This window comes from Pecten maximus, chromosome 13, assembly GCF_902652985.1.
Source record: "Pecten maximus chromosome 13, xPecMax1.1, whole genome shotgun sequence".
Lineage (NCBI taxonomy): Eukaryota > Metazoa > Mollusca > Bivalvia > Pectinida > Pectinidae > Pecten > Pecten maximus.
The window spans coordinates 31,787,175-31,806,070 of record NC_047027.1 but is presented as its reverse complement, the minus strand read 5'-3'; the positions used below and the strand labels follow the sequence as shown (position 1 = coordinate 31,806,070).

General features: G+C 37.2%; 1 protein-coding gene across 1 annotated transcript; it reads right to left on the bottom strand.

The window, feature by feature from the left end:
• Positions 1–5,370: 5,370 nt before the first annotated feature.
• LOC117341322 (perlucin-like protein) lies at positions 5,371–18,675 on the bottom strand. Its single transcript, XM_033903173.1, has 5 exons — positions 18,358–18,675; positions 13,378–13,472; positions 11,521–11,617; positions 7,594–7,822; positions 5,371–6,313 (listed from the first exon to the last, which is right to left on the bottom strand). The coding sequence occupies exons 1-5, from the start codon at positions 18,551–18,553 to the stop codon at positions 6,289–6,291; spliced, it is 642 nt and encodes a 213-aa protein (XP_033759064.1). The 5' UTR covers positions 18,554–18,675; the 3' UTR covers positions 5,371–6,288.
• Positions 18,676–18,896: the final 221 nt, after the last annotated feature.

The following is an 18,896-nucleotide window of genomic DNA, read 5'->3' as shown; positions in this document are numbered from 1 at the left end:
GGGTCAGACTTACTACTGTAATCCCTCGGAGGTGACACAATGTTCGGGGGTCAGACCTACTACTGTAATCCCTCGGAGGTGACACAATGTTCGGGGGTCAGACCTACTACTGTAATCCCTCGGAGGTGACACAATGTTCGGGGGTCAGACCTACTACTGTAATCCCTCGGAGGTGACACAATGTTCGGGGGTCAGACCTACTACTGTAATCCCTCGGAGGTGACACAATGTTCGGGGGTCAGACCTACTACTGTAATCCCTCGGAGGTGACACAATGTTCGGGGGTCAGACCTACTACTGTAATCCCTCGGAGGTGACACAATGTTCGGGGGTCAGACCTACTACTGTAATCCCTCGGAGGTGACACAATGTTCGGGGGTCAGACCTACTACTGTAATCCCTCGGAGGTGACACAATGTTCGGGGGTCAGACCTACTACTGTAATCCCTCGGAGGTGACACAATGTTCGGGGGTCAGACCTACTACTGTAATCCCTCGGAGGTGACACAATGTTCGGGGGTCAGACCTACTACTGTAATCCCTCGGAGGTGACACAATGTTCGGGGGTCAGACCTACTACTGTAATCCCTCGGAGGTGACACAATGTTCGGGGGTCAGACCTACTACTGTAATCCCTCGGAGGTGACACAATGTTCGGGGGTCAGACCTACTACTGTAATCCCTCGGAGGTGACACAATGTTCGGGGGTCAGACCTACTACTGTAATCCCTCGGAGGTGACACAATGTTCGGGGGTCAGACCTACTACTGTAATCCCTCGGAGGTGACACAATGTTCGGGGGTCAGACCTACTACTGTAATCCCTCGGAGGTGACACAATGTTCGGGGGTCAGACCTACTACTGTAATCCCTCGGAGGTGACACAATGTCATAGCTCTTTTTACGGTTATAATTATACCATTCCGGACTATTTAGATATATATCCTGGGAGACTGGCAATCCAGGAATTGAAATCATTACGTACTTTTATTTAAATATCAGTATATTTGTTTGTACTACTTTACATCGACGACATATCTGGTTGGGAGTAAAACATGCTGAATGTAGATTACTTAATTAGATGGACGCAGACCGACCCGTTTCTAATATCGGGTGATTTTAAACATCCTACTAAATCCCGGATTGGTAGCCACCGCAAAAAAGGACAGAAACCAGATATTGTTTACAACAGGTGATAGCTTGTTTTTCAAAGATGAGATTGGCATGATTGAAAGATACGGGACTGAAAAACGGCCGTTCATTGAGTATAAAGATATCATTCCTGACCCAACGGTCTGGGGTGGCTGATAATTAAATACACGTCATAGAAGATTTGTATTAATATGAGATGCACGTAATAAAATTGTAAGGGGATATAGTTTGTAAAGAATAATCACAGAAAGGAGTCACAGCTAATAGAATGACTGGCAAGTCTGTAAATAGTTTATCATCGTAACACGACTTGGTTTTAGAATGACTGACTTGTCTATAAATAGTTTATCATTATAACACGACTTGGTTTAGAATGACTGACTTGTCTATAAATAGTTTATTATCGTAACACGACTTGGTTTAGAATGACTGACTTGTCTATAAATAGTTTATCATCGTAACACGACTTGGTTTAGAATGACTGACTTGTCTATAAATAGTTTATCATTATAACACGACTTGGTTTAGAATGACTGACTTGTCTATAAATAGTTTATCATTATAACACGACTTGGTTTAGAATGACTGACTTGTCTATAAATAGTTTATCATTATAACACGACTTGGTTTAGAATGACTGACTTGTCTATAAATAGTTTATCATCGTAACACGACTTGGTTTAGAATGACTGACTTGTCTATAAATAGTTTATCATTATAACACGACTTGGTTTAGAATGACTGACTTGTCTATAAATAGTTTATCATTATAACACGACTTGGTTTAGAATGACTGACTTGTCTATAAATAGTTTATCATCTATAACACGACTTGGTTTAGAATGACTGACTTGTCTATAAATAGTTTATCATTATAACACACGACTTGGTTTAGAATGACTGACTTGTCTATAAATAGTTTATCATCGTAACACGACTTGGTTTAGAATGTCTATAAATAGTTTATCATCATAACACGACTTGGTTCAGAATGACTGACTTGTCTATAAATAGTTTATCATCGTAACACGACTTGGTTTAGAATGTCTGGTATGTCTATAAATAGTTTATCATCGTAACATGACTTGGTTTGGAATGTCTATAAATAGTTTATCACGGTAACACGACTTCCGGTCCGTGTTGCAATACAAGTTAGAAATTTAGAGTAAACAGTTGAGTAGAAGAGGTTCGCTAGCCCCTTAATCTATTTCATCAATTTTGGATATTTAATATATATTTGTGTAAATTGGAGAAAACGTGATTTTTTCCCGGATTATACAATGTTTAGTTTTTAATATGTAACGTATACCTGGGATACACCGGCATGGTCACCAATCCGAGTGGCGACTCCACGTGGTGTTTCATCGGCTTGTATTTACAATGTGTAGATATGTACTTGTCTATATAGATATATGTACTTGTCTATATAGATATGTACTTGTCTATATAGATATGTACTTGTCTATATAGATATGTACTTGTCTATATAGATATGTACTTGTCTATATAGATATGTACTTGTCTATATAGATATCTACTTGTCTATATAGACAATTTCGTATCTATATAGACAAGTAGACATCTATATATTATAACACGACATGGTTTAGAATGTCTATAAATAGTTTATCATCATAACACGACTTGGTTTAGAATGACTGACTTGTCTGTAAATAGTTTATCATTATAACACACGACTTGGTTTAGAATGACTGACTTGTCTATAAATAGTTTATCATTATAACACACGACTTGGTTTAGAATGACTGACTTGTCTATAAATAGTTTATCATTGTAACACGACTTGGTTTAGAATGACTGACTTGTCTATAAATAGTTTATCATTATAACACGACTTGGTTCAGAATGACTGACTTGTCTGTAAATAGTTTATCATTATAACACGACTTGGTTTAGAATGACTGACTTGTCTATAAATAGTTTATCATTATAACACACGACTTGGTTCAGAATGACTGACTTGTCTGTAAATAGTTTATCATTATAACACACGACTTGGTTTAGAATGACTGACTTGTCTATAAATAGTTTATCATTATAACACACGACTTGGTTCAGAATGACTGACTTGTCTGTAAATAGTTTATCATTATAACACACGACTTGGTTTAGAATGACTGACTTGTCTATAAATAGTTTATCATTATAACACACGACTTGGTTTAGAATGACTGACTTGTCTATAAATAGTTTATCATTATAACACACGACTTGGTTCAGAATGACTGACTTGTCTGTAAATAGTTTATCATTATAACACACGACTTGGTTTAGAATGACTGACTTGTCTATAAATAGTTTATCATTATAACACACGACTTGGTTCAGAATGACTGACTTGTCTGTAAATAGTTTATCATTATAACACACGACTTGGTTTAGAATGACTGACTTGTCTATAAATAGTTTATCATTATAACACACGACTTGGTTTAGAATAACTGACTTGTCTATAAATAGTTTATCATTATAACACGACTTGGTATGTACTTGTCTATATAGATATGTACTTGTCTATATAGATATCTACTTGTCTATATAGATACGAACTTGTCTATATAAATATCTACTTGTCTATATAGAAATCTACTTGTCTATATAGATATGTACTTGTCTATATAGATGTCTACTTGTCTATATAGATATGTACTTGTCTATATAGAAATCTACTTGTCTATATATATATGTACTTGTCTATATAGATATCTACTTGTCTATATAGATATGTACTTGTCTATATAGATATGTACTTGTCTATATAGATATGTACTTGTCTATATAGATATATGTACTTGTCTATATATATATGTACTTGTCTATATAGAAATCTACTTGTCTATATAGATATGTACTTGTCTATATAGATATGTACTTGTCTATATAAATGTTTACTTGTCCCCATGTAGCCCCGACTTGTTACCACAGTACACACATACATAACATGTTGATATTTGTATCTAGATTCAATTTCAACATTATGCATGCGACTTGTTTTTTTGTTGTTTTTTTTTTAGTTTCAAGAAAAGTTGGTTAATTAGGTAATTTAACACATGTACGGCGTTTCCACTCCGAGCTTACATGAATATTAAAATGTACACCATCTGGAATATCAACTTCCTACGATGGCCGAAAACGCACAAAAATGATACTGGTTACAAGTTTTCCTTTAACGAAAGATGTACGTATATATTTTGTGTCAAAAACAGATTTCTACTATAGCATATTTATTTTTTCACGTTAAATTTTTTGTCAAAAACGTGCAGTTAGTACATATTTTTGTTAACGAAATCAGACACTGTTTTGTCATGTGTTGATAGACGGATACGATGACTGTCTAGAGTCGATGTTACAGGTAAAATATACATATAATTACGTACACAGGTATGTATCATAAAAAGCAATTTTAGCAACATTACTGATATTAGATATTGATACAGTTCTAAGATGATTTAGATTATGAAACATACACCTGGTTTGGTGCAGTTATTATAGTGCTACCTCACTGAACATACACCTGGTTTGGTGCAGTTATTATAGTGCTACCTCACTGAACATACACCTGGTTTGAATCAGTTATTATAGTGCTACCTCACTGAACATACACTTGGTTTGGTGCAGATATTATAGTGCTACCTCACTGAACATACACCTGATTTGGTTCAGTTATTATAGTGCTACCTCACTGAACATACACCTGGTTTGGTGCAGTTGTTATAGTGCTACCTCACTGAACATACACCTGGTTTGGTGCAGTTATTATAGTGCTGCCTCACTGAACATACACCTGGTTTGGTACAGTTATTATAGTGCTACCTCACTGAACATACACCTGGTTTGGTGCAGGTATTATAGTGCTACCTCACTGAACATACACCTGGTTTGGTGCAGTTATTATAGTGCTGCCTCACTGAACATACACCTGGTTTGGTGAGGTGTTGTCTTACGTCCTATCGAACTCCCCATAAGCACGGGATACATACATATACATTAACAGTATGTCTGATTTATATTTTGTCAGGCTGTGGTATGTTTGTCTCCTTGTGATAACGCGGAATTGATGCCGATATTATAGTGCTACCTCACTGAAACATACACCGACATCTGTATAACCATTGGATAGTCTTTTGGGGTTATATCCAACCTAGTGACAATGCAGATTATATAATAATAATACATGCACAAAGGAAGCAAGCTCAAAATAGTTTACTGAACAAGTATATTTGATTGATTTTGATTCACGTTTCAGAGCTTCTGTGCTGAATCACATTTCAGAGTTTTCTATATGGTGATTCACCTTTCAGAGTTTCCTATATGTTGATTCACATTTCAGAGTTTCCTATATGGTGATTCACATTTCAGAGTTTCCTATATGGTGATTCACCTTTCAGAGTTTCCTATATGTTGATTCACATTTCAGAGTTTCCAATATGTTGATTCACATTTCAGAGTTTCCAATATGTTGATTCACATTTCAGAGTTTCCAATATGTTGATTCACATTTCAGAGTTTCCAATATGTTGATTCACCTTTCAGAGTTTTCTATATGTTGATTCACATTTCAGAGTTTTCTATATGGTGATTCACCTTTCAGAGTTTCCTATATGTTGATTCACATTTCAGAGTTTTCTATATGTTGATTCACATTTCAGAGTTTCCTATATGTTGATTCACATTTCAGAGTTTCCAATATGTTGATTCACATTTCAGAGTTTCCAATATGTTGATTCACATTTTAGAGCTTCTGTGCTGAATCACATTTCAGAGTTTTCTATATGTTTATTCACATTTCAGAGTTTCCTTTATGTTGATTCACATTTCAGAGTTTCCAATATGTTGATTCACATTTTAGAGCTTCTATTTTGATTCACATTTCAGAGTTTCCTATATGTTTATTCACATTCAGAGTTTCCTTTCCCGTTTTTTTCGTGGATTCACATGTTACAAACGTCAAAGTAAGTGCAGGGAATCTTACATACAGAGTATACACAAATGATATTTACGGTTTAAATTCCAAACAGATTTGTGAATATTAACGTTACTAAGTTGACGGGATTTGAACGTCATGATTGCTCAGCCCGAACCTTGTTACCATATCAGCCCGAACCTTGTTACCATCTCAGGAAAGCCGCATGGATTTGACACTGAAATAAATAAAATGTCAATAAATAAATCTATAGGAAAGGATGATTATTGTCAAAGATGATAAAAACTAGTAGGAACATTATGGATTTATATCATTAAACAAAGTTGTGTTCTTATCGATATTAAACAATGTACAACCATATGTAAACTACCTGTTCAATTAAACAATCAAAATATACTATATAGATAAAATACATGTTCAATTAACCAATCAAAATATACTATATAGATAAACTACATGTTCAATTAACCAATCAAAATATACTATATAGATAAACTACCTGTTCAATTAAACAATCAAAATATACTATATAGATAAAATACATGTTCAATTAAACAATCAAAATATACTATATAGATACAATACATGTTCAATTAAACAATCAAAATATACTATATAGATACAATACATGTTCAATTAAACAATCAAAATATACTATATAGATTAAATACATGTTCAATTAACCAATCAAAATATACTATATAGATAAAATACATGTTCAATTAAACAATCAAAATATACTATATAGATAAAATACATGTCCAATTAAACAATCAAAATATACTATATAGATACAATACATGTCCAATTAAACAATCAAAATATACTATATAGATAAAATACATGTTCAATTAAACAATCAAAATATACTATATAGATAAACTACCTGTTCAATTAACCAATCAAAATATACTATATAGATAAAATACATGTTCAATTAAACAAACAAAATGTAATATAAAGATGAAATGTTCAATTAACCAATCAAAATATACTATGTAGATAAACTACATGTTCAATTAAACAAACAAAATGTAATATAAAGATAAACTACATGTTCAATTAAACAAACAAAATGTAATATAAAGATAAAATACATGTTCAATTAAACAAACAAAATGTAATATAAAGACGAAATGTTCAATCAAACACCGACAAAGTACATATTATGATTATCCCCTTCCCTCTCATAGCTAAATATAGATTGATTGCATTGTCTTTACATTTATGTATGTCTGTTGAATGTCCAAGTTCATCAAATTCTAACTCTATCAAATCATCCGCGGGATCACACAAACATTTATTTCCTTCCGAAATTACCTTTTGTTTTGAGTGAGTGTTTTGAGTTAGGGTTTCGAGTTAATGTTTTGAGTTAATGTTTTGAGTTAGGGTTTTGAGTTAATGTTTTGAGTTAATGTTTTCAGTTAGTGTTTTGAGTTAGGGTTTTGATTGGAGTCCCCAAAAAACATCTGACTTTTTGTATATTGTTGTTCTTACCTTTTCTTGCAGATCCCGTAATAAGATTGGTCGCACGGGGCATCGTTCCAGTCGGCAAAGCTTTCTCCATTCAAAATGACACAGTCCTCTACCCCATTAGAATTGCTAGGTTCACCCGAGGCCCAGTTTGTAAAGCCGAAACTTTGACCTGTTCTCACCCAAACCCAGCGGCCCTCATTGTCCATATCTGTCCCCCCTAGGAAGTAGTACCTAAGGACAGCGGGATGCTCTGGAAGAGAGTTCAGCGTGAAATAATTTCTACCTTAAACTTCTTGTTGTAATTGTATAATGATAAAATTGGTTTGTATATCGACTTCCTAATAACTAATTCATATATACACTAATATGATCAGCTCATCAAATATACTATACCGTTGTCTAGGGAACACCAACATACAGGGTCATATGGGGACTGTTGTCTAAGGAACACCAACATACAGGGTCATATGGGGACTGTTGTCTAAGGAACACCAACATACAGGGTCATATGGGGACTGTTGTCTAGGGAACACCAACATACAGGGTCATATGGGGACTGTTGTCTAAGGAACACCAACATACAGGGTCATATGGGGACTGTTGTGTAGGGAACACCAACATACAAGGTCATATGGGGACTGTTGTCTAAGGAACACCAACATACAGGGTCATATGGGGACTATTGTGTAGGGAACACCAACATACAGGGTCATACGGCGACTGTTGAGTAGGGAACACCAACATACAGGGTCATATGGGGACTGTTGTGTAGGGAACACCAACAGACAAGGTCATATGGGGACTGCTGTGTAGGGAACACCAACATACAGGATCATATGGGGACTGCTGTGTAGGGAACACCAACAGACACGGTCATATGGGGACTGTTGTGTAGGGAACACCAACATACAGGGTCATATGGGGACTGTTGTGTAGGGAACACCAACAGACAAGGTCATATGGGGACTGCTGTGTAGGGAACACCAACATACAGGATCATATGGGGACGGCTGTGTAGGGAACACCAACATACAGGGTCATATGGGGACTGCTGTGTAGGGAACATCAACATACAGGGTCATATGGTGACTGGTGTGTAGGGAACACCAACATACAGGGTCATATGGGGACTGTTGTCTAAGGAACACCAACATACAGGGTCATATGGGGACTGTTGTGTAGGGAACACCAACATACAGGATCATATGGGGACTGGTGTGTAGGGAACACCAACATACAAGGTCATATGGGGACTGTTGTCTAAGGAACACCAACATACAGGGTCATATGGGGACTATTGTGTAGGGAACACCAACATACAGGGTCATACGGCGACTGTTGAGTAGGGAACACCAACAGACAGGGTCATATGGGGACTGTTGTGTAGGGAAAACCAACATACAGGGTCATATGGGGACTGTTGTGTAGGGAACACCAACAGACAAGGTCATATGGGGACTGCTGTGTAGGGAACACCAACATACAGGGTCATATGGGGACTGCTGTGTAGGGAACATCAACATACAGGGTCATATGGTGACTGCTGTGTAGGGAACACCAACATACAGGGTCATTGGGGACTGGTGTATAGGGAACACCAACATACAGGGTCATATGGGGACTGGTGTGTAGGGAACACCAACATACAGGGTCATATGAGAACGCGAGTCAAGGAGACACCAACAGTCAGGTTCAAAATGACAAGTTACTAGCTCGACACCAACTGGTCAAGGTCATATCTGGACGAGTATCATGGACGAATACCAACAGGTCAAGGTCATATCTGAACGAGTATTCAAGACAATACCAACAGGTCAAGGTCATATCTGAACGAGCATGCAGGACGATACCAACAGGTCAAGGTCATATAAGGATCAGTATCTGAGGAGGAAGTAATGGAGGCAGTATTAGAAGGAAATACTTCTATAAAACACTAAACACAAGTGTTGCACGGGACAACTGATCAATGATATCTTAAAGGGCCGTCACTATAAAGACCTCCCTTTAGGATAACGATGGGTGTTTGTACATTGGTCGTATGTTTACACACTGGTCGTATGTTTACACACTGGTCGTATGTTTACACACTGGTCGTATGTTTCCACACTGGTCGTATGTTTACACACTGGTCGTATGTTTACACACAGGTCGTATGTTTACACACGAGTCGTATGTTTACACACTGGTCGTATGTTTCCACACTGGTCGTATGTTTACACACTGGTCGTATGTTTACACACGAGTCGTATGTTTACACACCTGTCGTATATTTACACACTGGTCGTTTGTTTACACACCTGTCGTATATTTATACACTGGTCGTATGTTTACACACTGGTCGTATGTTTACACACTGGTCGCATGTTTACACACAGGTCGTATGTTTGTACAATGGTTGTATGTTTACACACTGGTCGCATGTTTACACACTGGTCGTTTGTTTACACACTGGTCGTATGTTTACACACTGGTCGTAGGTTTACACACTGGTCGTATGTTTACACACTGGTCGTATGTTTACACACTGGTCGTATGTTTACACACTGGTCGTATGTTTACACACTGGTCGTATGTTTACCTACTGGTCGTATGTTTACACACTGGTCGTATGTTTACACACGGGTCGTATGTTTACACACTGGTCGCATGTTTACACACTGGTCGTATGTTTACACACTGGTCGTATGTTTACACACTGGTCGTATGTTTACACACTGGTCGTATGTTTACACACTGGTCGTATGTTTACACACTGGTCGTAGGTTTACACACTGGTCGCATGTTTACACACTGGTCGTATGTTTATACACTGGTCTTATGTTTATACACTGGTCGTATGTTTACACACTGGTCGTATGTTTACACACTGGTCGCATGTTTACACACCTGTCGTATGTTTACACACTGGTCGTATGTTTACACACTGGTCGTATGTTTACACACTGGTCGTATGTTTACACACCTGTCGTATGTTTACACACTGGTCGTATGTTTACACACTGGTCGCATGTTTACACACTGGTCGTAGGTTTACACACTGGTCGCATGTTTACACACCTGTCGTATGTTTACACACTGGTCGTATGTTTACACACTGGTCGTATGTTTACACACTGGTCGTATGTTTACACACCTGTCGTATGTTTACACACTGGTCGTATGTTTACACACTGGTCGTATGTTTACACACTGGTCGTATGTTTACACACTGTTCGTATGTTTACACACCTGTCGTATGTTTACCTACTGGTCGTATGTTTACACACTGGTCGTATGTTTACACATTGGTCGTATGTTTACACACGGGTCGTATGTTTACACACTGGTCGTATGTTTACACACGGGTCGTATGTTTACACACTGGTCGTATGTTTACACACTGGTCGTATGTTTACACACTGGTCGTATGTTTACACACTGGTCGTAGGTTTTCACACTCGTCGTATGTTTACACACTGGTCGTATGTTTACACACTGGTCGTATGTTTACACACTGGTCGTATGTTTACACACTGGTCGTATGTTTACACACTGGTCGTATGTTTACACACTGGTCGTATGTTTACACACTGGTCGTATGTTTACCTACTGGTCGTATGTTTACACACTGGTCGTATGTTTACACACTGGTCGTATGTTTACACAGGTCGTATGTTTACACACTGGTCGTATGTTTACACATCGTCGTATGTTTACCTACTGGTCGTATGTTTACACACTGGTCGTATGTTTACACATCGTCGTATGTTTACACACTGGTCGTATGTTTACACACTGGTCGTATGTTTACACACGGGTCGTATGTTTACACACGGGTCGTATGTTTACACACTGGTCGTATGTTTACACACTGGTCGTATGTTTACACACTGGTCGTATGTTTACACACTGGTCGTATGTTTACACACTGGTCGTATGCTTACACACTGTTCGTATGCTTACACGTACCCCTTTTCTGGATGTCTCTCATGTGGTACTTGATAAATCGATTTTCCTGAAATCCAGTGACGTCAACGAGGTCTGTGTCCATGGCCTGACAGAGGTCCTACATAACATATGAAACATATTTACTTTCCCCCATTAATACCATCTGATGATAAGATAACTGTACAATACGGCTACACTGTTTCAGAACTCGACAATCGCGATAGTGTCTGCTAAATGTGCTGCAAGAAGATCGTAGAAAGATGCTAAACAGATGTTAGACTGCCCCAGAAACAAATAGCCAGGAGCAAACAAAACTACAGTCAAACTTCGATGTTTCGAAGTTCAAGGGACTAAAAGAAAAACTTCGAAACAGCGGGACTTCGAATTATTCATGGTTGACAATAGATCGATGTTTTCTTGATAATGACCATACATGTTAACGTTACATGTCCTCGGTGTCTTCGTGATGATCGTCGCCTGTCAGGCTCAAAAGTTAATTTCATTAATTATACCTAAGCATTTTATTAATTAAACAAACTATGTATCGGTTACAAAACACTTATATCGCGTTTAACAGATAAAGCAAAAGAAGTACAATGCACACTTACGTAAGTCGTTAGGCTTTTCTGCTAAAGACACGTGCGGTTACGTTATGTGCATATAAAATACGGAATGCCGATCGGTTGGAGAATGCATGATTGAATGACAAATAATCGATTTACTTGGATATTTATGTATAAGTTTGCAATGTGACACTTATGAATGAAGACATCGCTAAAGTTCGATACAGCGAGAAATTCGAATCAACGAAGTTCGAATCATCGAGGTTTGACTGTAGTTATACTTCCTTTTCACTATACCTTTCATCGGCGATATTTTGTCAAGGAGTAATGCTCAGAAATCACGTTGCTGCAATGACGTTACATTTAAACGATGATTACAGTGTTAACCAAGCTAACTGATCTGATTAGAAAATAAAAGACTTCCAAGAAAAGATCAAAGTTATTTGACTTAGAAGTGCAAGTCTGTTCGTAACTGGTTTAGTGGTGACATATTGAGACTTGGTGTCGACCAGTTTCTGTCTGGTTTAGTGGTGACACATTAAGACTCAGTGTCCACCAGGTTCTGTCTGGTTTAGTGGTGACACATTAAGACTCAGTGTCCAACAGTTTCTGTCTGGTTTAGTGGTGACACATTAAGACAAATTCGCCATATTGTTTACTTTACGAGGTGATATCTAGGCTTCTCGCTAAGAATAGTGGATTAAAAATGTGTTGCTTCTCGAAACAACAAATTGAAATAAAAACCGAATAAAAATTGCCTATGCCCCCTTTTGATCGATGTGTCGTAATGTGAAGAAAGTCTTAGATTTGAACCTTGAATTAAAGGAAGATGCGTGTTGACTAAATTGAAAAACTTCCTTACTTACATTCAGATATGTTCCTAAACAGAAAAATTAAGTCGAGGAATATTGATGAACATGGGTCACGTTGAGCGTGCACAACTGCGATTAAATCACATTGTAATTGTTTGTTTTACGGATGTGACCAGAAGTGTACGGCCCACTTTAGTGTTTCCGTTCGAGTAATATTTCCGTGTTTCTGCATCAGATACGGTGAATGATATTACCATATTATGAAAAACAACATCAATGAAAAAATAACAGTTTGGTTAAAGATATTCAGAAAATAAAATCAATACTAATAATAATTAAACTTTGTACAAAGAATTATTTTAAAACAAAATTGATCAAGAAAGAATGAATCAAAACAATATCAATGAAGAAACTTTAAAGGGTTGAAATCAATTATCAACAAAGTATTTTTTGTCAATTTAATCTGAGTGTATCCCTTCAAAATGACTTATTATTATATTTACTCGAGCTGCCTGCCAGGTGGTCGCTGTACGAGAGTACCAGTAACAGTGATCCTCAAAGTAAACCCATCCATCTCCACATGTCAAAATCACCAATTCTACAACACAATACATGTCAACATTACCACCACTACAACATAATACATGTCAAAATCACCAATTCTACAACACAATACATGTCAACATCACCACCACTACAACATAATACATATCAACATCACCACCACTACAACATAATACATGTCAACATCACCACTGCTACAACATAATACATGTCAACATTACCACTACAACATAATACATGTCAACATCACCACTACAACATAATACATGTCAACATCACGACTCGTACAACACAATACATGTCAACATCACCACCACTACACCATAATACATATCAACATCACCACCACTACAACATAATACATGTCAACATCACCACCACTACAACACAATACATGTCAACATTACCATCCCTATAACATAATACATGTCAACATCACCACCCCTACAACATAATACATGTCAACATCACCACCCTTACAACATAATACATGTCAACATCACCATTACTACAACATAATACATGTAAACATCACCACCACAACATAATACATGTCAACATCACCACCACTACAACATAATACATGTCAACATCACAACCCCTACAACATAATACATGTCAACATCACAACCACTACAACATAATACATGTCAACATCACCACCACTACAACATAATACATGTCAACATCACCACCACTACAACATAATACATGTCAACATCACCACCACTACAACATAATACATGTCAACATCACCACCACTACAACATAATACATGTCAACATTACCACCACTACAACATAATACATGACAACATCACTACCACTACAACACAATACATGTCAACATCACCACCACTACAACATAATACATGTCAACATCACCACCACAACATAATACATGTCAACATCACCACCACTATGACATAATACATGTCAACATCACCACCACTACAACATAATACATGTCAACATCACCACTACTACAACATAATACATGTCAACATCACCACCACTACAACATAATACATGTCAACATCACCAGCACTACAACATAATACATGTCAACATCACCACTGCTACAACATAATACATGTCAACATCACCACCACTACAACATAATACATGTCAACATCACCACCACTATAACACACTACATGTCAACATCACCACCACTATAACACAATACATGTCAACATCATCACCACTACAACATAATACATGTCAACATCACCACCACTATAGCATAATACATGTCAAAATCACCAATTCTACAACATAATACATGTCAACATTACCACCACTACAACATAATACATGTCAACATCACCACTACAACATAATACATGTCAACATCACCATCACTACAACATAATACATGTCAACATCATCACCACTACAACATAATACATGTCAACATCACCACCCCTACATCATAATACATGTCAATATCACCACCACTACAACATAATACATGTCAACATCACCACCACTTACAACATAATACATGTCAACATCACCACCACTACAACATAATACATGTCAACATCACCACAAGTACAACATAATACATGTCAACATCACCACTACAACATAATACATGTCAACATCACCACCACTATGACATAATACATGTCAACATCACCACCACTACAACATAATACATGTCAACATCACCACTACTACAACATAATACATGTCAACATCACCACCACTACAACATAATACATGTCAACATCACCAGCACTACAACATAATACATGTCAACATCACCACTGCTACAACATAATACATGTCAACATCACCACCACTACAACATAATACATGTCAACATCACCACCACTATAACACACTACATGTCAACATCACCACCACTATAACACAATACATGTCAACATCATCACCACTACAACATAATACATGTCAACATCACCACCACTATAGCATAATACATGTCAAAATCACCAATTCTACAACATAATACATGTCAACATTACCACCACTACAACATAATACATGTCAACATCACCACTACAACATAATACATGTCAACATCACCATCACTACAACATAATACATGTCAACATCATCACCACTACAACATAATACATGTCAACATCACCACCCCTACATCATAATACATGTCAATATCACCACCACTACAACATAATACATGTCAACATCACCACCACTTACAACATAATACATGTCAACATCACCACCACTACAACATAATACATGTCAACATCACCACAAGTACAACATAATACATGTCAACATCACCACTACAACATAATACATGTGAACACCACAACCACTATAACATAATACATGTCAACATCACCACCATTATAACATAATTCATGTCAACATCACCACTACTACAACATAATACATGTCAACATCACCACTACAACATAATACATGTCAACATCACCACTACTATAACATAATACATGTCAACATCACCACCACTACAACATAATACATGTCAACATCACCACCACTACAACATAATACATGTCAACATCACCACCACTACAACAAAATACATGTCAACATCACCTCCACAACATAATACATGTCAACATCACCACTACAACATAATACATGTCAACATCACCACCACTACAACATAATACATGTCAACATCACCACCACTACAACATAATACATGTCAACATCACCACCACTACAACATAATACATGTCAACATCACCACCCCTACAACATAATACATGTCAACATCACCACTACAACATAATACATGTCAACATCACCACAACTACAACATAATACATGTCAACATCACCACCCCTACAACATAATACATATCAACATCACCACCACTACAACATAATACGTGATGTTATCATCGCTTTTAAAAATGGACATTTTCTTGCTGTTAAGAAAATTTGATAAGTTTAATAATCCCCCAACCCCCTATCCCTTTCCTAAAGTAGTCTTGACACGATTACAATTATCAATTATTTTATCATTTAAGAGTGATTCCCATTCCTACGTTACCATATATGATGTGATTCCCATTTCTATGTTACCATGTATCATCTGATTCCCATTCCTACGTTACCATGTATAATCTGATTCCCATTCCTACGTTACCATTTATAATCTGATTCCCATTTCTATGTTACCATATATAATCTGATTCCCATTTCCACGTTACCATATATAATCTGATTCCCATTTCTATGTTACCATATATAATCTGATTCCCATTTCTACGTTACCATATATAATCTGATTCCCATTTCTACGTTATCCTGTACAACCTGATTCCCATTCCTACGTTATCCTGTACAACCTGATTCCCATTTATACGTTACCATATATAATCTGATTCCCATTCCCACGTTACCATATATAATATGATTCCCATTCCCACGTTAACATATATAATCTGATTCCCATTCCTACGTTACCATATATAATCTGATTCCCATTCCTACGTTACCATATATAATCTGATTCCCATTCCTACGTTACCATATATAATCTGATTCCCATTCCTACGTTACCATATATAATCTGATTCCCATTCCCACGTTACCATATATAATCTGATTCCCATTCCTACGTTACCATATATAATCTGATTCCCATTTCTACGTTACTATATATAATCTTATTCCCATTTCTACGTTACCATATATGATATGATTCCCATTTCTACGTTACCATATATGATATGATTCCCATTTCTACGTTACCATATATAATCTGATTCCCATTTCTACGTTACCATATATAATCTGATTCCCATTCCTACGTTACCGTGTATATTCTGATTCCCATTTCCATGTTACCAAATATAATATGATTCCCATTTCTACGTTACCATATATAATATGATTCCCATTTCTACGTTACCATATATAATCTGATTCCCATTCCTACGTTACCGTGTATATTCTGATTCCCATTTCCATGTTACCAAATATAATATGATTCCCATTTCTACGTTACCATATATAATATGATTCCCATTTCTACGTTACCATATATAATATGATTCCCATTCCTACGTTACCATATATAATCTGATTCCCATTTCTACGTTACCATATATAATATGATTCCCATTTCTACGTTACTATATATAATTTGATTCCCATTTCTATGTTACCAGATATAATCTGATTCCCATTTATACGTTACCATGTAACATCTGATTCCCATTTCTACGTGTAACCCTGGTAAATACTAGCCGCAATATACCGCTCGGCTAGAGACATCTTCTCTTTAGCTCGATCAGTTGAGCGTAAGACTAGTAAGCCAGAGGTCCCGGGTTCGATCCCTAGTGGAGGCAGTGATTTAAATTTAATTAATCATGCGTTCTGTTACATTGGCGCCCATGTAGGGACTCGGGAATGATACTCATCGCTGCTTGCGAAAGCATCGCTGTTACCCCTGGAAACTCGAGGACGAGTTCTTTCCTGGAGGGGGAGTATGTGACCCTGGTAAATACTAGCCGCAATATACCGCTCGGCTAGAGAGATCTTCTCTTTAGCTCGATCGGTTGAGCACAAGACTAGTAGGCCAGAGGTCTCGGCTTCGATCCCTAGCGGAGGCAGTGATTTAAATTTATATAATTCCTGCGCTCTGCTACATTGGCGCCCAACGTTGGATTGGTGATGCCTTCACAAGCAGCGACGATTATCATTCCCGATGTCCCCACATGGGCGCCGATGTAACAGAGCTCAGGAATTATATTTTAAATCACTGCCTCCGCTAGGGATCGAAGCCCGGGACCTCTGGCCTACTAGTCTTACGCTCAACCGATCGAGCTAAAGAGAAGATCTCTCTAGCCGAGCGGTATATTACGGCTAGTATTTACCAGGGTTACATACGTTACCATGTATAATCTTGTGCTCGTTTCTAATGACATACTGTGGTTACCTTTGAGAGAAGACATGAGTTCCTCGTACTGTTGTAGATACTTAGTATTCGACTGGACCAGTCCATGTATCTCGGTTATATGTTCTGTGAAGTCGATCACCTGTGAGTCCTGGCTCCCTCCCTGTACGTCAGGCGTTATTTGTTGAAAACTTAAACATATCTTCAGAAACATCAACAATATCGGTGAAAATTCCATTCTAGAGACAGAGGCTTTACGAACCTTTCGTGTAAGTTTCTTTAAAGGGAAGATTGGTTAAGTAGGTGGGCTAATTATTTCTGGTTGATAGTGTAGTATTGACAGGATTATATGAAACACGCCATCACTGTACACACTGTAGTGGTCGATAAGTGCCACATTTCCTGTTTCGATGAAGTCTGTACGTGGTGGATTACTACACCAGGGACAATATCTCTGACGACAACTTCCGGGAAATAATACAATGTTTGGAAGGATTCATAATGGCCGATGTCGTTTTGACAATGTCGGTTGTGTAATGTTACATAGCCAACAGGTCAGCGTATAGCCGACGATGGATACT

Coding starts and splice junctions, on each gene's coding strand:
- LOC117341322 (XM_033903173.1), bottom strand. CDS start 18,553: ATGGAATTTTCACCGATATTGTTGATGTTTCTGAAGATATGTTTAAGT. Junction 13,473..18,357: donor ACTCATGTCTTCTCTCAAAG/GTAACCACAGTA, acceptor ATTGTGTTGTAG/AATTGGTGATTTTGACATGT. Junction 6,314..7,593: donor TACGGGATCTGCAAGAAAAG/GTAAGAACAACA, acceptor TATTTATTTCAG/TGTCAAATCCATGCGGCTTT.